The sequence below is a fragment of the Benincasa hispida genome, chromosome 4 (assembly GCF_009727055.1).
Source record: "Benincasa hispida cultivar B227 chromosome 4, ASM972705v1, whole genome shotgun sequence".
Taxonomy (NCBI): domain Eukaryota; kingdom Viridiplantae; phylum Streptophyta; class Magnoliopsida; order Cucurbitales; family Cucurbitaceae; genus Benincasa; species Benincasa hispida.
The window spans coordinates 61,232,184-61,255,596 of NC_052352.1; the positions used below are offsets into that span (position 1 = coordinate 61,232,184).

Sequence of the window (23,413 nt, forward strand, 5' to 3'; positions counted from 1 at the left end):
ATTCATGAACAGAAGTTTGTCGATAACATAAAGTGATGTATTAATAGTATATTAGTATACATTTAGAACGTAATTTTAAGTATAACAAATGTATATTCATACTATATCAATATTCATTTAAAATTCAAACTTCTTCAATCTTTTAAGAATGTGTAAAAAATGTAAAAAATGTTATTAGTAGTATATTCGTAAGCCTAATATACTTAATATCCAAGTTTATAAGTAATACACTCTAAATAAAGTACATCAAGTACATCATTAAGTTGATAAAAAGGTATATCAATGATACCATTGCACATATACGAAATATGAGGAATATCAAATATGATACAATTGATAAATCAAAACCCCTAACTTTAAATGAACGTATCCATCACATTTTTTTCCGGTGATCAACCTTATTGTTTGGATTGGGCCAACATTTCTTTTTCTGCCAGATTTGCAAAGTTAAAATAGTATGGCCCTCAAAATTTGTTTGCCAATCTTGCAAGTACTCAGCTGTTTGTTTAATTACTTTCAAAAAATATGGCAAGAAAACACCTTCCAATAAATATACATTTATGAAGAAAATATTCTTATTTCTAGCCAAAGTCCGGAGTGAAGTAATCAATATAGCGAGCAAGTTTGAAAACTCTCTCATACACTTTCTAGAGTAATCTAGACACGTGTTTGGAACTCAAGAATACAGTTATACAATCTATAGAACAGTTCTTGTCTATCGTCAGTAAGCTAAGACATGTATACTAAACATAAACTTGAATGTTATTAACGACCAAAGAATCAAATACTTTACAAGCAGACACTTCAGAGGCATAGATCCATAAAATATTACAAACCCTTGGGCATGGTGTTAGTGCAGAGTTATCCGTGTAGAACATTACATCTTTTTCTTTTTCTTTTTTCCAGAGACCAAATGAGCAAAAATTCTGTGTCTTAAAAAAGAATGTCTATACTAAGTTGGTACTAGTATATCACCTTCATAGAACTTCCAAGAACCATCCTGTTGCCTCTTCACCAAATAACGAACTTTATAATTGCTGCATGTGACAAAGGATCAATAGAAGTTTCAAGTTGCAAGAAATAGAAGTGCTAAGAGTTATGAAATATGAATATTCTTCATCATTCAAATAGACCTATAAAACATAGCAGAATAATAGCGAAGAGTTTAACATTCTTCAATCTTTTATGAATATGTAAAAAAGTTATTGATAAACCAAAGTATATATCAGTAAGCTACTATACTTAATATCAAAGTATACAAGTAATTCACTCTAAATAAAATATATCATTAAGTTGATAAGAAGAACAATAGCAAAAACTAAAAATGGACGCAATCCATGTAGTAAAATGATTGTACGAGAGGAGGAAGCTTAACCTTATGCAATTCCATTTTTTTCCATTTTTTCAAGTTTAATTTACCAAATTTAATTTGACTCTTTTTGAAGTTTCTGTGATTGAGAAAATGAGAGTTTGAAGTAGTTGCAATCTTTCTCATTGAATTTCATAATTAGTTTAGATCAATTCTTGGCTATAATTAGAAAAAAAAATGGTTTACTTTTGACTCTAGACATAGAGCGACACCTTTAGAACTAAAAGGTGCTTTTATTTAACTAAATTCACATTATGACTATATAGGTTTAATGGTTTAGCTTCCTAAAGATACTTCAAAGAAGGTTGAATATGTTATAGATGTTAAATTCTATCCACCATGTATTGAAATTGAGTCAAAGATACAAAATGAATATTATGCTACATTTACTTTCAAAGGGCCATGAACAAACTAGAAGGCTTACTTCTTTAATCAGCTATAGTTAGTTTGTTAGTTTTGACTTTAACTATAGTTAGTTTGTTAGTTTTGAACAAACTTGTAATCTTTCTCCATAAATAAAGCCTCTTCCCTCATTTTGAGGAGAGATTCATTGATTCAAAATATTAGATTTTTGGTTTCACACCAAAATTGTATCAGAGCACTCCAAAATTTGAGAATCGATGGCGGGAAGGAGAGCCCATCAACCAATCGAAGGAGATGTACACGGGCAAGAACAAGAGGTGGAAGATACTCCCACCCTCTCTCCAAGAACCTCAACCCGACGCTTGCTGTCCGTTGATAACTCATTGGAGGGAATTCATGGCACCTTAACAAACCTTCAAGAAAGCATGGAAACCCTTGCTAGAAGAGTTGAAATACTTGCAACCGCACCTCAAAATCGAGAGAATATTCAACCAGTTGATCAAGAATGGGGAGGAAGAGGAAGAAGAGGCGGCGGACGGGCAAGAAATGGCCAAAACCAGCAAGAAATATTTCAAGAAAGACATCCAAGAATTCAAAGACAGCACCATGAAAATCTAAGAAGACAACCAATTGGCCAAGAAAGATATCAAGAAAACCAAGATTGGGATTCATCTAGTGAATATGATCAAGAAGAAGAATTCTTTGTGCCAAGAAGAGGAAGGGGCGAGAGAAGTGAGGACAATGATTTCAAGATGAAAATTGACTTACCAAGTTACAATGGGAAGCGAGACATTGAGGCATTTCTTGATTGGATCAAGAACACAGAAAATTTCTTCACATACATGAACACTCCCGAGCACAAGAAAGTGCATCTCGTGGCACTAAAGTTAAAAGTTGGCGCCTCGGCTTAGTGAGATCAACTTGAGATCAATCGAAGAAGAATTGGCAGAAGACCAATTCATTCATGGGAGAAGATGAAAAGGTTAATGAAGGAACACTTCCTACCTCCTAATTACAAACAAACCTTGTATAGCCAATATCAAAATTGTAGACAAGGAGGACGATCGGTGGCTGATTACATTGAAGAATTCCATCGACTAGGAGCAAGAACAAACCTTATGGAGGGTGAGCAACATTTGATTGCAAGGTTTATTGGAGGTCTACGCATGGATATCAAAGAAAAGGTAAAACTACAACCTTTCCACTCTTTTACTGAATCTATCTCTTTGTTGAAACTGTGGAGGAGATGAACGAAATCCGAGTCAAGAATTCATCAAGAAGGTCCGCTTGGGAAGCCTCCACAAGCAAAAGGGTTAGTGCTGCAAGTAAAGCACCAAATCCTCCAAATCCACCAGCCTTGACCAAAGACAAAGATAAAGAAAATCAAGAAGGAAGTGAAAAGAAAAAGACCGAGACCACATTCAAGAAGAGAGCTCAAAATCCCTACAATAGGCCTTCTTTGGGCAAATGCTTTCGATGTGGCCAAGTTGGTCATCTATCTAATGCATGCCCCCAACGAAAAACAGTAGCTTACATAGAAGAGGAAGAAGAAATGATGGCTGAAAATAGTGAAGAAGAAAATGAGGAAGCCGAGTTCATTGAACCGGATGATGGTGATAGACTCTCTTGTGTTCTCCAAAGAATGTTAATCACTCCTAAAGAGGATTTGAACCCCCAAAGGTATTGTCTTTTCAAAACAAGGTGTACAATCAACAAGATATGCAATGTCATCATAGACAGTGGAAGTAGCGAGAATTTTGTCTCCAAAAAGCTAGTGGCAGCTCTAAATCTCATAGTGGAGACTCATCCAAACTCATACAAGATAGCATGGGTAAAGAAAGGTGGCGAAGCACAAGTAAGTGAAATTTGCACCATTCCCCTTTCAATTGGTAATAGCTACAAGGACCAAATAGTATGTGATGTATTGGAAATGGATGTATGTCACATATTGTTATGGAGACCATGGCAATATGATACTCGAACCTTACACAAGGGGAGAGAGAATACATACGAGTTTAATTGGATGGGCAAGAAAGTGGTCTTACTTCCACTAAACAAGAAGAATGATAAAGGCGTAAAGATGAAAAAGGAAGACAGCAGCCACTTGTTTATAACAATTAGTGGAAAAACTTTGATGAAAGAAAGAGAAGAAGATATATTAGGACTTGTTGTTGATAAGTCCGAGGAAATACAAGAGAATGGGAATCCTCCGATGATACAAGAATTGTTCGATGAATTCCCCCTCCTTAAAGGAGAACCCGAGGGGCTGCCCCCATTGAGAAATGTTCAACACCACGTTGACCTAATCCCGGGAGGAGCCTTGATTTTTTCAAAAGAGGACTTGCAGAGTGAATACCACCAAACTCAAATAAGGCTGAGAGATGAATGGAAAACTGCATTTAAGTGCTACTTCTCATTTGCAGACCGATGGCCAAATGAAGTTACCGCATTGAGTTGTCTTGTGATCTATATATTAATCCAATATTCAATGTTGCTGATCTCAAACCTTATTTTTGCTCCGGACAGCTTACATTTAGCATCCTAATTGCCTCGAAGACGAGTCCAATCTTGAGGGGGTGGATTTGATGTAACTAGAAGGCTTACTTCTTTAATTAGCTATAGTTAGTTTGTTAGTTTTGACTTTAACTATAGTTAGTTTTTAGTTTTGAACAAACTTGTAATCTTTCTCTATAAATAAAGTCTCTTCCCTCATTTTGAGGAGAGAATCATTGATTCAAAATATTAGATTTTTGGTTTCACACCATCCCTTCTTTGTCATTGATATTTTTCTTTTTAAAAACCTCTTCCAAAATTATTTTTACATCGGTTACCAAGTTGTTCTCTTTTTCGAAAATTTTCAACTTCAAAATTTTGTTTAAACCATTCCCTTGGACACGATATTCTAAATATTTCTATTTACTACTTGTTTGACATTGTGCACATTTCAGTCAATCACCAGTCAACTTGAGTGAAAACCTTCGAACATGATCTAATATATTAACCCTGCCATGGAGGATTTGTCAAACAAAAAGCTTAACCTTCTTTGAAAGTTTGATCTTCCAAAGCAAGGAAAGAATGGGAGAACTCGAATAAGGAGAGGTCACCAACAATGAATGAATGAGCTACAGAAAAATTCGTCCCAAGGACTAGCACTCCACAAGTGAAAGTCTTCTCTTCCCATAAATAGCAAAATCACCGATCAAAGCAAAGGACACATTTCATTAAACTCCCTATCAGAGAGGGCTAACGAAAACCAAAGGAGATAGAAGAAAAGATCCCAAAAGATCTATCCCAATAAATAAAATTGTGAACGGGACAAATGTTGAAGAAGAAACAAAGAGAGCAGAGGAGACTATCCTCCAATCACTTATCTTCCACGAAATAAGTGTTCAACCCTTGACCACTCAACAATGAACCAATTGAGAGAAGGGAACCCGTCAAAATAGTTTTCTAAGGATTTATAGTAGTACCTATCTCTTAAATTACCGATTGACCCAAAAGCTTAAGCTGATGCGTGAAAGTCATTCAATGGGATGGGGCCCATAGATGCCCATAATAATCTTGTGCCAAATATTATCATACTCTTTAGGAAACCACCACGACCACTTGGATAGCAAGGTCTCATTATGTGCCCTAAGATTCTCTATTCCCAAACCTCCAAATTCCACCAGTCTAGCCACCATGCCTGGCATAAGCCTCTCCAAAGAATTACTAAATAACTTAGTAGCTGGAGCCCAATAAAAAAATAAAAAAATAGAAAAACGAAATCTAACCAAGACCAAACATCACCAAAAAGATCTCTCCAACATTCTAAAGAATGTACTATAACGCCCATCAAAAGGCTCTACAAAATAGCATATTTAATTGTTCTTTTTAAATTGATAATGTAGTCTAGTTCAAGACTAGAATGATGAGTGGTGCGGGAGTTCTACTATAAAGTCAAGGTTCATTTGTCTTTTCAAATTTTTTTCAGTGCCTGATTGTTCAGTTTCAGATCCCGACTGCAAATTGTTCCTGGAAGATTATTACTCATTACAATTTGAAGGATTATGAAATGGGGGATTTTTCTCTCCTTTTAGCCAATCTAAATGGCATTACTCCGATTGTTAGGGAGGATGAGAATATTTGAAAAATTGCCCCTTGCAGGCTTTAATTCAGCTAATTCTACAAACAAACGTTTTCTTATACCTCTTGCAATTTGGAAGACAAAAAGGCCCAAGAAGGTCAGTGTTTTAGGGTGGATTCTGCCATATAAAGAACGGAATGCAGCAGATGTTCACATGAGGTGTCTTACTTTTTGATACTCCCCTCAATTTGTGTTCTGTGTTTTTACTTTAGAAGATCAAAATCACATCCTTAACTACTCTTATGCGCTGAATTTTTGGTATCTGTTCTTCCAACAATTCAATTTCCAGTGGCACAATTATGAATCAGTGCTATTAAAACCATTAGGTTTCTATTTGCTATTTGCTATTTGCTGTGGCTTTTTCAGAAGTGGGGTTTGTTTCTGTATCTTTCCACGATATCGATGAAAATTTTGTTTATCATTAAAAAAGGGGGAAAAGACTGTATATGAAATACAATTAATTGATTCCAGTTACCTATAATAGCTTGGGTTCTTTGGTTCAGCTTCATTGACGAGCTCAGCTGCTTCCTCTAAATGAACCTCAATTTCTAATGTCATTGCTCCAAACTTATCTGACAAAAGTTCAGCTCGTAGGACAGACAATTGCAGCAAAACAAATCTCCAATAGCATGATTTAGCTTTTGCGGCATCAGCTAGAGCTTGCCACTATAAACCAAAAAGAAAACAATACAATATTGAACTTCCATCAATCCAAAAGATAAAGCCAACAAATCTTATTTCAATAAATTAGTTACTTCTCCCCATGCCTCTTTTTCATTTTTTTTTTATAAGAACAACTTTCATTGAGGAAAAAAAAAATACACAGGCATACAAAAACCAAGCCCACGAAAAAGGGAACTCCTTTAACAAAAAGAGACTCCTGCTATACAAAATCATGTCAATTGAATAATTACAAAAAACCTTCGAAATTGAAGCCCAATAGAAAAAATGAAAGCGAACAAGGGAACCATATATCTCTAGAATCTCTCTCAACCCCCCTAAACAGCGTACTATTCCTTTCATGCCACAATACCCAAATAACAGCACAAACGCTAGTAAGCCAGAGAAAATAGCCTCTCCCCAAACGGCTGATTGAAGAGGAACTCGATCATATTTCTAACATCACTATGACGAGCACACATCAAGCCAAATGTCTAAAAAAAAAGAGTCCCAAACATAGCTCGCAAACTCGCAACGCCAAAGAATATGGTCCAAGTCTTCCTTCACCTTCTGAAACAAAATACAATAGAAAGGCCCAACCAGCGATGACATCTTCCTAACATGCCTATTTAACGTGCTAATACGACCATGAAGAACCTGCGAAGTGAAAAATCTCACCGTTCTAGGAACCTTAATCCTCCACAACGACGAAAAAACAGACTCACGAAAAGGAGAAGGATCAACCAAACACTAGAACAAAGACTTACACGAGAATCTTTTCAAAGGATTCGGGCTCCAAATTCTCACACCTCTCCTCCCAAGACAAATGGGGTGACTCTTAAGAAGGGAAAGGAGAGCAACCACATCCGTTGTTTCCCCGTCGAAAAGAGCACAATGGAACCCGAAGGAAAACGAGCAAGAACTCCCTATCCACATTAGAAAATCAGCCATAAATTGATTTTTTAAACAAAAACAAATGATACACCGGGAAAATGAATCGTAGAGAGGTCCCTCCCCCACCCAGTGATCGTCCCAAAAGTACATCTCTCCCCCCATCACACACCGAACCCAAAGAACAAAAGCAGGGAGCTCTTTTGAAATATCTTTCCAAAGATTCCAATAAGTGCCTTTAATCCCTCTAGCCAACCACTCAAAAGAACGGGGGCCATGTTTACCAACAATAATCCTACGCCATAGAGAATTGGGCTCAGAGGAAAAGTGTCACAACCATTTGGTTAAAAAGGCTTTGTTACGAATCCTGAGGTTGCCAATTTCTAACCCCCAATAAAATCGGTTTTTCGATAACCTCTCATCTAATTAAGTGCGAGCCTTTTCCTTTTCCTTCATCAATCCCTTCCCAAAGGAAGTCACGTATCAAGCTCTCCAAACGCTTATACACGTCACCCATGGCTCTAAAGAGAGAAAAGAAATAAACTGGAATGCCGCTGACAGACTTAATCAAGGTAAGATGGCCCGCTTTAGAAAAGAAACCCTTCTTCCAAGCAGCCAACCTAATACGAACTTTGTCCACCACGAGATCCCACAAAGAAACTGGTGTAGTCTAAGTAGGCTCAAGGAGTAATCCTCCAAGAATTAAGATTTTGAATCTTTTATTCGAATGATAATGTGTTTCATACAAGAAGGAAATGTTCCTATTTATAGAGGTTTACAACAAGTAGGGGTAAAAAGGGAATTAACCTAGAATATTGCCTAATTACTCAATTAATCCCTATTCTTCTTACATCATTCTACCCCTCCAAAAAAAAAAACTCGTCCTCGAATTTTAAAAACAAAAAAAGTATGAAACAATGAATGAAATAAACTTGTTCAATGGAGTATGACCAAATCAACCTCCTACATTTTGAACAAAAATATTATGATCAAAGAGATAAATTCGAGACAAAAAATCCAATATTGCCATCAAAAGATGAACTTCTCCATCGGGCATAAACCCAAAAAAGATGTTTTCTTCAAGCTCATTCAAAACCGCATTCAAAGGACCAATCACTAAAAAACCACCTTCCAAGGAGAATTGTTCAAGAATCACGTCTTCTTTATCATTCGCTTCAAGTTCTTTGACAGCTTAATGATCCATTTCCACCGCAATTAGTGTGACGTTGTTCTTGTTCGATTTTTGCTCGGTGTTTGATATTTTTTTTCATCTTCTTCATTGGGTTTTTCTTCTTCACTTGAAACTATTTCCAAATCAATATAGACGAAAGCTTTGAAGAAGTAAAAATAATTTAGTTGAACAGAAATCTCAAGGTGAATAATCATCAAAATGCTTAGCTATAGAATCACTTGATAAGACTTTGACTTGAGGAATCCAAGGGCGATATGAATAAGGAAGTGTCCTGTCTTGAGAGAGAACGTTGAATACTCTTCTTCCAAACCAAATGAACAGCAATGTTAAGTTCTATTCTCTTGTTGCTAATCCCACAACTTTGAACCTATTATCTGGTAATGATGCAGTCTCCCCCAATGCACCATGGTTCCAAGCATCAAGGGAGAAAAAGATGTGATTTTCCAGCCAAGGGAAACGTTTTCTGTGTAAACAGTAACGTCATAAATGAATATCACCCAACAAATGTGAGAATACCTCCTGATTTACCAAATGCTTCCAAGGAGATCCTCTGAACCAACAAAGATTATTGCAAGATCCACATGTTGCTCTACTGTCTTTCTCGTACACTGAATGTTTGACAACGCCCTTCATACAGAACAGATGTTGCCAGCTCCTATGGAGAAATGGTCTGGTAATTAACATATTTTTGTAGAATGTTGTTGGAAAATTAATGCTCCACTTTCAAATGCTAATTTTACGTGGTCGAATGGTAAGGAAGCTCCACGGTTAACCAAAACTAATAGATTTTTTGCTTCTAAAGTTGGCTCGATCTTTATACAAATGTAAAAGCCTTACAGTTGATGACGCCAACTTCAGATCATTTTTCGATCATGCTGAATCATGCTCTTGCCTTCTTTGAGGAGATGTCGGGTTTGAGAATCCCCCTTGTTAATCTTCAAACCCAACATCTCCTCAAAGAAGACAAGAGTGTGATTCAGCATCTGGTAAAAGAAAAGAGTGTCATCAACAAATTGAAGATCGGAATGGGCCACCCCATCCTTACTACCCTCAAATGGCTCAATGACATTACCTTCGACACACTCTTACCATTCTACTGAGGATGTCCACTACTAGAAGAAACGAAAAGGGGAAAAGGGAATCTCCCTGCCTCAAACTTCTCGACGTTGTCACTTTACCCCAAGGCTCCCATGGATAAGAAAGGAGTAGCTCACATTCCTCAGGCAAACATGCCTCTTTTTCATATGCGTGCAGATGTTATTTTCATTAATAAAATAGAGCTTAATAGATATACAATTAATATTTCCATCTTTATTAGCGCTATTTTCATTAATAAGCTTAATTGATATACAATTAATTTTTAAACATAAGGGACTTTTGTTTATATGGGTGATGAATATGTAGGAGGAAGGATGTCATCTACAAAAGTACAGCATATTCTCTCCACTAATTAAAACAGAAGACATCAGGCTGAAAATGCTAAGGAGGCACAAACAACCCAGCTTGCAAAATGGATTTGGAGATTCCTTCTCGAGTCTGAAGTCCAATGATTACAAAGTGAAATAGAGAAAATAAGGGAACAAAGTAATGACAGTTCACTAAAATGAAGGGCCAAAAGATTTTTTAAAATATATATATATATATAATGAAAATTATGTTTCTTGTTAAAAATGATAATAATAATAATAAACCAGAAGAATGGCAAGAGCTTCTAGCGATTCATTTGGAAATTGGAACCAGAGGTTGAAGGTTATGACTAGGTTCAAGCAAGGAGATGGACGATGAATTTACTTTCGGGAGGATTTGTAGTTAGGCCCAAAAAGGAATGTTTCCAAGACTTTAGTAGATGGTTTTGACTAAGAATCTCATCATTGGTAGTTGTTGAGGGGAAGGTGGTTGGAAGTGATGCGTGACAAACTAGTTTATCACTCATTGTTCGGTTTATCTTCTCTCCCATGAGAAGATAAACTTAGGTGTCCAATAATATTTCCATTACAAGATTCTTGGTTTTTGTTTCTATTCTTTGAGAAATAGATTCGTCTAATGACATTCTCGGTTTCCTATTCTTTTTGAAGACGTCCCAAAATTCTATACAAATGTTGAAAATAAAAGTAGCAGCTTTGTCCTTGACATCTTCTGTCATTCCAGGAAATTTTTCCTTATTTAGTATTTTTTTTCGTTGTTAGATGACTTCAATAGTTGCTATCGATCTTTTTGGTTTCTTTTATACGTATGTACTTAGTAAGTTTCAGTTTCTCATATACAAGAAATATTGATCCTAGATTGTGACGAAAGCAGCTTGAACTTCAATGAATTTTACCTGGGAAAGCATTGTTCCATCAAGAATTTTAGCAAGCCTGTAAATTTGATAGTTAGGTCCCAAAGCTTCAGCTTTAATCGTTTGCCATTGCTTCACAAGGGCTTCAGCTTCCTCAACCAACATCAGCTTCTGATTTGAAGCTGTAATTGCAGATGACAGTAGCATATCACTTGTGCCTGCTAAGTTCCTACCCTTCCTCATTAACTTTGACAAAAGCCTTTTAAGACTACTACTAAGATTTGCTTTGCTCTTCGTATTTGGAGGCACTATAACATTATCTAGAGACAGACCCTCATCGCTGAAAACAGAGCTGGTATTCAGGCTTGCTTTATGCGGGGTCCATGTAGGAAAAGGTTTCATCTTTATCATCGTGCTCATTAGATTGAAGGAAGCAAAACTAATACACCCAATTATGACAAGAACTTTCATTTTATCGACAAGACTGCCCCTGGCGAACCACAATTCTGAAATTTTCCATCTCTTTATGCGAAGGTCCCTTTTCAATTGAACTGATGATGAGTTGGCATCAGTCTTTTTTTTTCCCGTTCCTAATTGACTTGGCAAGTTAGTAGGAGTTAAACGTCTAATGATATTCCCAAGATTTTGGGAAGAATTCGAATTAAGGAAGGAGTTCTCAACATCCCTCCACTCTGACAGAGAGGAAGTGGATATGGGCCTGTTATTTGTGGGAACTATAATCTGCTGCTGAGAATGGTTAATTTTCTTCTTTGCATCCATTTTCTTCTCACCGCGGAGAAAACTAACCTGAACAAACATTAAAAAATAAACAAATAAATAAATAATGCTTGCCACTACTAAGTTCAGTATACGCTTTATGTTTAAAAAAAGAGTTCTCAAATCTGATCTATTGGTATGAATCTCACCAGTGTCAGGGAGCAATCCCTCGTATCTTTAAAGACACCAAGTACAGTATCCTTCAACCATATTTCCTGCTCAAGTTCAACAGGCTTTCAGATATAAAAAGAGACGTCAGGAAAAGCGGATAAAGAATTTTAAACTAAATATTGTCATATTTTGTTTTGGGATGTGATGAGGGTATGGTGTGTCAACCTAGTTGAGATAACCAGGTGCACCTGCTGATCCTTAGTTCTAGTTCTTGTTAGTTCGATTGTTTTTTTTGTAATTCGAGCATTAGTCTTGTTTCATGTCCTCAATGAAAAGTGTTGTTTCCGTTTCAAAAAATAAATAAATAAATAAAACTAACAAGTATAAGAAGTGCATATTGTAGGAAAAGTGATAGGCCTCCCAAGCTACGTATATTTTATATTTTCATATTCCTGCAAATATTAAATATTCTGTATAACAAAATTTCCAAAAAAACGTATCACAAATGAGACCAAATTTGAAACAAACGATATGTACGAACAGCATAACCATAGTCCAAAATGAGATTTTGGATGTATGGTCATAGACATTGGCGAACCATTGAGAAGTATTTTGAAAACCATAGAAACCTTGTATCAAACAACAAATTTCAAAATTTTAAGAAATATATACTTAATCTAAAATGTCAAAATCAATAGCATTGTGTCTGTTATAGTATATCTGCAAATAGGAGTTTTTTAGTCTTCCATCCTTTAAAAGTTTTTTTTTCAAGGGAAACCGAAACTTTTCATTGAGGACATGAAAAATTACAAAAGTAGCAACAGAAGCCAACAAAGACTAAAATACAACACCCACATTGCACAAACACTTAAAAAGACTAGATAACTGACGAATAAAACATCCCATACTAAATTGGGCTTCAATATATGTCTATATTTATCTTAACAGAATATACCCTCAGTTCCTTTTTTTTTTTAAGCATCCTATCTGTTTAAAAGGAGAATTTACCAACAATTGGTATGTGTTCTCTGCATGCTTTTTCTCCATTGCTAAATTTGACGATCGGGTAGGCATAGCTGGTTTTGAATTTAAAATAGACTGTTGAAGCTTTTCAAAAACCTCAGAATCACTGCACTGGAAACATAATAGCAAGAATAAGAGTTAACACTCAATATCAAATTTTAGTAATTTAAGATAGGTTAAGATCATGAAATTAGATTACCACGTCTGGGTTACATATACGATAATAAAAACAATCTACCTGACCAAGAAGAAAATCGCAAAAAGCCTCCTCAAGTTTCAGATCAACACCCTCTGATGCTATCAGACATTCACATATAGTTTTTGCTTTTTCAATCTACATAAGAATAGTATATGACATAGCATTAATGAAAGTAAACGTACCAATTTGCTCTTATGTTTTTAGATGTTTTCTTAACTATGAAACTAAGTTTTTAGTGATTATTATTCAATCATCTTCAAAAATATTTTGAGCAAGGCGATATGCATGTGTGCCAATAAACAAAACTTTTCTATATGCAATAGCATCAGCTGCAAAAGTGAAATTACCAACTCTGTCTGCCTGCTTGAAAACCCAAGGGCAAGATGAGCTTTAAAAGCCATAAAGAAGCAATCAAAATCAACCACGACCCTTTGATTCTGTGACTCGATTGATTTTTTATTCTTTCTTATAAGAGCTAATTCATCCCATGGAAGAAGATCAACCACTTCTGCAGCCATTAACCTACCAAGAGCTTGGCTTAAGAAGCATGGCCAATCCTGAACCTGGCATGATGTTTCCACGTCAAGACCTTGTCTTAGCAATTCACGTAGTGCTGCAATTGCTCCTGCTCTCCGTTCAGCATTCATGGGTAAGTTAGGCAGAGCCAACAACTCCAATGTGCAAGCAGGTGCAAGTTCCTCCAAAGATTCTTCAATCTGAAACCAGGGGCAGCAAAAAGTATTCATTTGGTTGTTCCGTTTCCCAGAAAATATGTTAGCTGAATGATAAAACAGATCAACATTCCATAAAATTTAGAATATGCAACATTTTAATAATGGAAGTAACAAAAATAATGTAGAGGGGCAAAATACACTGGGACGGCATAAAGAAACCAAAAAGGAAAAAACATGTCATCCCTAAATTGTTTTACATCCCAAATGTCTGACAAATTCCACGGCTACTTGAAATTTTGAGAAAATCAAAATATATCTATACATATTAATATATGCAACTTAGGTCTTCTTATAGAACAAAGAACTATTACAAATAAAGAAAAATAATAGTAAGAACACATAAGGCCAAATATTGACCTCCAATATCTACACATAAATATTTCTAAGTAGTAGAAATTCAAACACTTCCACTCAAGTTGGTTTAAAGATGTCCTCTATAGCCAGCTTGTTAATTAGTTTGTCAAATTGTTTCTTTGGAAGTCTCTTTGATATAGCCTAGAAGATAAAAGGAGAATTTCTCCAAGAATCAAATCAAAGTCTTTATTATGCATCAACAGTTACGAATACAAGAAGACAATTCCTCTATTGATAGAGAATGGTAGAGTAAACTAATCCTAATCCTAATTAATCAAAGAAACTAATCCCAGTCCTATGAAGCCAAGGGAACTAATCATAATCCTAATCAATAAAAAAACTAATCTCAATCCTAATCAATTAAGGATTTAACCAAGATATCCTAATTTACTCTAATACTACCACATCACTCTTAGTACATTGGAAATTTGCTCTATTGTAGGAAGATAATGAAACTATCATTTCTAGTCCAAATATAAAAATACTTGTTTTGGTATAGATGGGGAGGAAGCAGAATATTCCTTCCCCTGTTTTCAATAGTGAACCTATCATTTTCTTTAAATATGAAAATACTTGCCCTCAACGCAACTACTCAAATCCAAAATCCAAAGTGAAAATAAACTCTTGCGCATTGAGGATCAAAGGAGAGAATGAAAATAAACAGAAAACTAAAGAGAGAAAGAAGAGAACCTTCCATTGCTCAAAATCCCTATTTTTAAAATTGTTTTCAAGCTTATAAATTTTATTGCTCCAAGTTTTTTCTTTCATACCTAGGTATCTAGCCCAACCGCACTAATCCTAGAGAACCTTTTGCCTGTCCCAAGGCATTATTGCTCCAACTATTGAACTTAGTATATGTTCACTAATTTAATAAAAAAAAAAAAGTCAGTTTCTTCTCAAAAATATTCTGGACAATATACAAGCTAGAAACCCCTATGGAGGGAAGGGAATATACTACCATAAAGAAAAGGAATTGATCAGGAAACTCAAGGTACAAGACTCCACATGCATAATAGATAGAGCGGTAAAAATGCCTAATGAATTATTAGCTTGAAAAATTGACACGCAAAAGAAGTGGGCCTTTCACCTGAGATAACAATTTTAGTTTCCCAAGAGATGTTTGACTTCTTAGTAGATATTGAGCACGTGCAAGAGCTTCAAATCCTTGAGACACCATGTTCTTCTCAAAACCGAGTTTTGCAATTGCACACTTCAAGAAAGCACCTAATATAAGAATAGGATATATAACAAGACTAAAATAAGAATGGGGTGCTTCAAGAGTCTCCGCCTACTGTCCATAACAACATACCTCTGCTAATACCATGGAGAGCAGTATGTCATGCATATAAGGCTTAGCCATTGGACATTGGACAACTGTCTGTCCAATGTCAAGCACCATTTTGGCTTCTCCAACCTAAAAAATTGGAAAAGAAAATTAGAATACTCATCTTTCATCTGGAACCCTTTGAAATTCAACTCACTTCAAGAGGGAAAAATAAGGAGAAGATTTTATTTTATAGATGAAACAACTTTTATTGAGAAAAAAATGAAAGATTGTTATTCAAATAGAATGAGCCCTGCAAACTAAAATTACTAACAAAGTGGTTCCGATTTTGTAAATTTCAACCAATGCCAACGCGAGAAATATTAACAATTAAACAGAAGTTGCATATTTTATAAAAGAGAGAATCAAACTTGATGGGCAAAAACATAATTCCTCAACAATGCACCCTATAATTTAACAGACTGATGGGAATGCTATTAGGATAAATTAGGAATGTTAATGGGGTAGTAAGGGTACATTATTAATCCGTTACAAATGTTGTGGTGAATTGTTATAAATAGAGTGAGTGGAAAAGGATGAGTTATTTATTGATTAAGTTGGTCTAGGCTTGAGTGATTTCAGGAGAGGGAAGGTCCAACAATTACATGATAAAATGTAAAAGGTAAAAAGTAAAGAACTATGGTATTTTAGATGAAAAACTACACTTTCATTAAGAAAAAATGGAAGAAAACATGAGGAATACTATACCAAAAATTAAATAAAAATAAAAGAAGGGGGGGGACCAAAAAGGGACATCCAGTCAAGCCAAATAAGACCTAGAATAATTACACATGATAAGCCAAGTAATTCAAGATACCTAGATCCTCCCTCTCTTGAGTGATCTCTTAAGACCACTCAAGCTTAAACCCACTAAATAAATGCCTACATTCATTCTTTCCCACTCACTATATATATAGCAAATCACATTAACAACTTCCCTAATTAATTAATAGTATACCTTTGATACCCTAGGTCCCTGGTAACATCCCTTAGCAATCCTGTTGCAAACTAAACTAAATCTGAATGCATTTACATATTATCTTTTTTCTTTTCAAAAGGAAATAAGACTTTTCATTAATTTTTAAATATGAAATATTAAAAAGAAAATTGTCCATAAAATAACTCGTATTGCTCAAAAAGAAGAAGGTGAGTGTACAATGAATCTTGAACTTACCTCTTGAAGAAGGCAAAGAGCACCTGGCAACCAAGCCCAAGGAATTCGAATGGAAGACTTAGGTGGGATGTTTTCCTTCATGTTACCAGCATAATGTGGTTCAAATAGAAGTTTATCTCTCACATCCATTAAAAGATCCTGAAAAATACCCCAAAATCGAATCATATAAATGTGAAGAAATACGTGTTTCTCCTGTTCTATAAAATGATAATGTACAACTTAATATGACCCCTCAATTGTAAGAGGATTACTGGTGAAAAAATAAATAAATAAGAAGATAACTATCAAGGAAGAAAAAAAGTTGGTCATGATGTAGGCATCAGAGACTTGCAAACAACATGTGATTAGTTTTCTGTTTAAATTAGTTTGTTTTCTGTTGGTTAGGAGTTTTCAGTTTAAAGCGAATACCTGGGATTTCATTTAGAGGCACTTTGATGTAACCCGTAATTTGAGATGTTATTAAGTTTTCGATCAATCCTTAACAAAGGACAAGTGCAACAATTTATAGGCCACAGCTGAAGCTAACAAACAGCCAAAGGTGTAACTAACTAAAACACAAAATATAAGCTAACAAACAAATAAATTTTATTAATATTCCAATCAATCCTTAATAAGATTGTTTTCGATCATAGAAAATTGCTATTCATGATAACAAGACAAGAGAACTCTTCGAACCTAAACCAAATATTGGCCCCACCAACCTGGCGAGATGCAATAGCATCAATGGAGTAACCTTCTTCAATTTCAATGTTTCTTAATTCCATCACTGATTTAACAATCTCATCTTTTTCAGATTTATCTGGGACACCAATAAGCTGCACAATGAACATTTGTATCATATTATTTGCAAGAATAACATAAAAAATTGAGTTGATGATGTAATCACAAACTATTGACGTCATTATTGCATACATTTGTAAGACTAGAGAAAATGAAAGACACGTCAAACTTTTTCTTTTTTCTTTTTTATAGAAACAATTGCTTTCATTAAGGAAAAAATGAATAAATACAAGGGCAAACAAAAACCAAAGCCCGCAAAAACCCCTCTACAGAAAGGGGAACAAACGAAGTCAAATATAAGGAGTGATTACAAAAAGTCTTCGAAATCGAAGTTCAAAGGGAAACATGAAAATTCACTAAGTACCAAACATCACTTGAGTTCCTTTCCACACCTCTAAAAACTTTGTTATTCTTTCATCCCAAAGGTCACGTAACAGACCATATACCTCTGCTAACCATAAGAAACGACTCCTCTTTTTGAAGGGCGGATGGAGGAGGAATTCCCTAATCACATTGTCAACATTCCTTTAATGAGTCATGTAAAACCAAGCTCTTAGATGAAGTGATTCCACACAAACTTCACAAACTCACAACCTCAGAGCAATTAGTCCAAGTCTTCCTCTGCCTTCTAACAAAGGATACAATAAAAAGGGCCAACTAACGAAGGCAAATTTCTCAAAAAGCCAATACGAAGTGTTCACACGATCGAGTAAAACTTTTCAAGTGAAGAACTTCACAATCTTTGGAACCTTAATCCTCCACAAAATATCGAGGACATACTCCCTAACAGGAAAGGGATCCAATAAATGCCAAAAAAATGATTTTCAAGAGAATCCTTCTAAAGGATCAAGACTCCAAACATGAACATCTCTTCTCCCAACTCTGAAATCAAAATCTCCTATCGAAGATAAAAGGGAGACAACCTCTATCGTTTCCCTATCGATCAAAGAACCACGAAACCCGAACAAATAGGAAATTGAAATCCTTGACCAGTCCAAAAATTGATCCTCCCAAAAAATACATATCCTTACCTTCCCCCACCACACAACAAACAAGGTGGGAAAAGGAATGGGGCTCCCTTCCAAAGATTCCTAAAGGGGCCTTTAACCCCACCGAACGACCAATCATAGGGGTGAGGGTCATGTTTGCTAACAATAATCATATTCCACAAGGAGTCGAGTCTAAGGTGAAAAAGGCAAAAGCCATTTTCCAAGCTTTGTGCAAGTCTTATTACAACCCCCCCCCCCCCCCAAAAAAAAAAAAAAACCGACTGACCGGCTTCCCAATAATTTCCCAACTAACCAAATGCAAGCATTTTCCTTCATCCACCCCTTCCGAAAGAAAATCTTGCATGAGCTTCTCATTGCTTTTGCGACCATGCAAGGGGCTCGAGGGAAAGATAACAAATAGGAATGTCACTCAAACCAGACAAATGAGAACATAATTCATAAGTTTATAGAAACATAGTTCTTTTTATACCAAAAGACACACTTGCCTTTATTAATCTTCAACCTCAAAATGGTCCCAAAGAAGCCTTTTAAGTTATTTAGGTTCATGAAGGATTCAGATCTCTCAATCATTGGAGAGTCTATAATATTATTTCTAAGATTCTTGTTTGATAGAGTCAAAAGAGAAGTAATAGAGAATTGAATTTCCAAGTTTTAGGATGCATTAGTTGAAGGAAAGAAATTATTGAGGTTGTTCTTGTTGCTTATATGCAATGGAGTGTTCCAAAGTCGATAACAAGGAGGAGTTGCATTGAGAACCAAAGAAAATTTGCGGTTAGATTTTAGTTTAAAAGAAATATAACAAATATATATATATCAAAAACAATATATTACATTGATAGTTAGAAATATTAAGAAAGAGGAGTGTTGGACCCTAATGAAGAGGAAACTTCAAGAAAGTCTATTACTCAACCTCAACATAGTTCATATTCCAACTAGTCAAGGCATATATCCTCAATTAAGTTAGAGATTCAAATCTCCCCACCCTGTATGTTGTTGAACTGAAAAGAAATCCCGCCACACATCAAAACATCATTTTAGCTATAATCTTTAAAGGGAGAGGGAAAACATTTACACCAGCCAAGAACTAATAAAACAATAACATCATCAACAAATTTTCGATACTGCTGATATTTGCTATTGCATATCCTGCTGTATCTTTCCATCCAAAACCTCAAAAGAATTAACTGCATCCAAAGTATCTCTTCATTCTTTTGAAGGGGTGTCCCACCTCTAAGCAATGAAGAAGCCTATTAATGTCACAACGCTATAGAATCTTCAAGCCAAAGGATTTTAAGAGAAAATTCCAGAATCTGCTAGGAAATTCACAAGTTGGGAATAAATGCCCCTGAGGGTTTTTTTTTTTTTTTTTTTTTGGACACGAGACAACTTTTCATTGATTGATACAAAACTCCACAGAGGAGAAAAAATAATGCAGTACAATTTCAAAAATCAAAGCATAACCATAAAAGATCCAGAAACAGAAAATGCATAGTTATAGGGAAGAGGAAGGCTAGCCAATTGAGACTGAATTTCAGCATTATTTCTAAACATAATGCTTTAACTTGGGGAGTGGACATAATAAGGGAGCCTTCCTTGGTTGGCATCACGAGTATTTAAAAGAATCTAGAAATTAATGTCAGTTTATGTCACATGGATAGGATTTTGTCATTTAATGTTTCTTCATATTAAAGGTTAAACTAGTGGCATTAACATGATTTTGTCATCCAACAATCTCTGAGAACTAATTACAGCCAAGCTTCAAAAGATCAAAGGATGTATCCATTACCTTCCACTGTTCGTAACTGCACATTCTATCTTAAAGAAAAAATAATAAAACAACGTGATAAATTAATCAGATTGAAAAGATAGACCAACTCCTCTACAGTTATGTTTCCAATGTTTTCAAACAAACAAGCCATCAATGCAAAAAAGAAAAACAGTAAACCACAATAATAAAGCTCACAAACCGTAGCAAATCATCAATGTAAAATAATGAGTTAAATCATTACCCAAAACGAGGAAAAGAGAGATGGGTGGTAGAGAATCACCTGGTAACAAGTAACGTGGATTTCAAGTGTGGCGGCGGTGCCATTGGGTCCTTTGTCGTGAATGGTGGGGGTACGAGTTTGGGAGCTGGTAGTCGAGTCAATGCCGAGAGCATTCAATCTCCAATTCAAAGAACTATGGGGAGTGATAAGAAAATCAGCCGCCTGACTCGAAAGCGAACCAATTAAAAGCCCATTTCCGCCCCGCATTCCGCCGGAGCTGGAAGGGGCTGTCATTCCAGCAAAACCCTTGTAAATCTTGGTGTCTTGGTGAAACCCATTGTTGGATTTGTTGAAATGAAACAAGCAAAGAAAGCAAAAGGAGGAAGGAATTGTAGGCATGGCGTAGGATGATAAAGCCATATCTCAATCTGCATTTGTCATTCGGCAAAAACAAAGCTTAGGAATGAATCGAAGTTCATAATCGGGCAGTTGTATGTGTTCTATGGTGAAGATTGTAAGAAACAATTGCCTTTTGCATCAAGTGGGAAGGAGAAGAGATAAAACCCCCAACACTCCATTGTATTTGCTTTACTTGCTCTTACTCTTCACTGCCAAACTTTCTCTTTGCTGCAATAACAAGACTTGCCTTATGCCACCATTGTATCTGCTTTTCCTTTTGATTGCCCTTTTTTGTTCTTTTTCTTTTGATTTCTTCTTTTTTTTTTTCTTTTTTTTTTCAATATACGCGGATTTTTCTTAACGGTTATTAATGCCTCTACATCATTTTAGTTTACCATATCACAATTGAACGATTTGACAATTCTTGAAATATATTATAAACTTACAACAGTTGTACAAGAGTTGTTGTTCTCTTATTTAACAAAAATTTTTCAATATATATATTTGTATATTATTAGGGTTGGCAATGGGACTGGAGTGGGGCGGGAGAGGGTTTCCCGTCCCCATCCTCACCATTTCAGGGCGGGGATGGGAACGGGATTTCCCGTAGGGGAAACAAGTCCCCGTGATGGTCTATTCCCCATTTTCCCTTTTTATTTTCCCATGAAGATTTTTTTTATTTTTTTTATTTTTTTTTTTAAATTATCTTTGATTTGGATTTGGACACTTTGATTGAGCTTAGATTGCGTTAAATTAAAAATTAAACTAAATGTAAAAAGTTAAATACCTAATATATAGAGAGAGAAAATATATTTAAAAATCTAATTATATATAGAGAGAAAATATTTAAAAACCTAATTGAGGTCGGGGTCGGGGACGGGGCAGGGACACCCTCCCCATCCCCACCCCATCAAACCGAGAATTCCCAATCCCAATCAGACGGGTCCCTGCGGAGAATTTTGTCAACCCTATATATTATTTTAATTTTACTTTAAAATATTAATTTTAGTACACTTAAAACCAGTTAGAATTTTGCGATATATTATTTTTGTTATTTATTTTGGATAGTTGGAGCTATGTCAAAAATGAATTTTAAAATTAGATCCATAGGTCATGTATATGTTATAAATGGAAAATTGAAATAATATTGTTGTTTTAAAAACTATTTATAAAAATATTGTTGTTTTAAAAACTATTTATAAAAATATTGTTGTTTTCAAACTATTTATAAAAATATAGTTGTTTTTTTTTTTTAATGTGTCGAGTCTTCAAAATTCGACCAACCTAGGTCTAATTTGAAGATTCGACTTTCATGGGTTTTTTTTTTTTTTTTTAATTTTCCATTAATTTGAAATTTTCTTATTTTTCTTATTTTATTATTTTATTAAACTCTAACTCGTTATTATTTGGTATATTCAACCTTTTATTATTTTATTATTTTATTATTTTATTTAACTTAACTCTAAACGTAACAAATTAAAAGAAAGTAATATCTTATAAAAATAAAAAAGTGTAAATTAGAATATCTCATTTATATAAAGATAATTACAAAAATCAATATGTCCCACAAGGTGGACGTCGTCGATTTCAAGCTGGTTGTTGTCGTCGACTTCGAACTTGAGGTTGCTCTGGTTCTTTTTTATGTTGCTTTGGTACCTCTGCAGCACTTCATAATATAAATATTCATTATGCTCTCCACGGCCCCAACCATGTCCATGCACGTATGAAGACGAAGGACCAGCCTCTGAGTCATAATGTATCAGTAAGACTCTGCGTCTGCATCACAGGGCAACTCTTTCACATTATGGACAACCTCATCAAACTCATCATCTTCCCGAACAGATCTCTACATCTAGGAGCTGGCAGAAGAACAATAGATATATCATACATATAATGTATCTCCTCTATATAACTTTGGTTGTCACTACATATAGCAAGAACCTAGTTCGGATTATTCGCAACATCACGGAGTCTACTGTTGTTCGATCTCAGTGGATTATAAAACAATTAGATAATATTTAAAATTAATTTAAATTAAAAATAATTAGATAATATTTAAAATTAAATTAAATTAAAAGTAATTAAATAATATTCATTCATTTACCATATGACACACAACTACTCCGGACGAGTGACGTAGCGCCTTGTGATATTATTATACCAATGAATGTAGTTTGAGTGACATCCATATCAAACTGTTCAATAGAAACCCCCACTGCAATAAACCTACTACAACTTTTTCGGACCAATCTACGGTCATATCATGTAGTAGGGGTTCAGTATTACAAGGCGATGAGACATCCTGAAAACCGAATTATCTCATCACCCTGTCAAGAAGATGCCACTTTATAAATTATAATAAAAAAAATTGAATATACGATAAAAGTATCTACATTTCATTAAATATACATGATAAAAAAATATTTATTTATCAATTAAAAGAATAATGTACAACTGTATAAATTACAATAAAAAAATTAAATATCCAATAAAAGTATCTACACTTAATTAAATATACATTATAAAAAAGTATTTATTTCTCAATTAAAAGAATAATGTACAACTTTATAAATTACAATAAAAAAATGAATATACAATAAATTATAATAAAAAAAATTGAATATATAATAAATTATAATTAAAAAATTAAATATACAATAA

General features: G+C 34.9%; 1 protein-coding gene across 4 annotated transcripts; it reads right to left on the minus strand.

The window, feature by feature from the left end:
- Window positions 1-739: 739 nt before the first annotated feature.
- LOC120075580 (plastid division protein CDP1, chloroplastic) lies at window positions 740-21,050 on the minus strand. 4 transcript variants are annotated; one of them, XM_039029110.1, is made up of 13 exons: window positions 20,883-21,050; window positions 20,414-20,781; window positions 17,277-17,390; window positions 16,576-16,713; window positions 15,387-15,491; window positions 15,165-15,287; window positions 13,337-13,705; window positions 13,029-13,124; window positions 12,776-12,901; window positions 11,806-11,871; window positions 10,922-11,686; window positions 6,334-6,524; window positions 953-1,037 (listed from the first exon to the last, which is right to left on the minus strand). In XM_039029110.1, the coding sequence occupies exons 2-13, from the start codon at window positions 20,771-20,773 to the stop codon at window positions 953-955; spliced, it is 2,538 nt and encodes an 845-aa protein (XP_038885038.1). In that variant the 5' UTR covers window positions 20,774-20,781; window positions 20,883-21,050. The 4 variants fall into 4 exon arrangements, with proteins under 4 accessions (XP_038885037.1, XP_038885039.1, XP_038885040.1 ...); XM_039029109.1 differs by lacking the exon at window positions 20,883-21,050 and having other exon boundaries at window positions 740-1,037; window positions 20,414-20,773; XM_039029111.1 differs by lacking the exon at window positions 17,277-17,390 and having other exon boundaries at window positions 740-1,037; window positions 20,414-21,049.
- Between the last annotated feature and the right edge of the window lie 2,363 nt (window positions 21,051-23,413).

Bases quoted from the DNA above. Each gene is read 5' to 3' on its own strand.
- LOC120075580 (XM_039029109.1), bottom strand. From the start codon at position 20,773: ATGGCTTTATCATCCTACGCCATGCCTACAATTCCTTCCTCCTTTTGC. The intron at 13,125-13,336 runs GTAATTTCACTT...ATTCTTATGTAG, and splicing joins CAAGCAGGCAGACAGAGTTG to ATTGAAAAAGCAAAAACTAT. The intron at 1,038-6,333 runs GTAACTGGAATC...TGTCACATGCAG, and splicing joins AAGAACCCAAGCTATTATAG to CAATTATAAAGTTCGTTATT.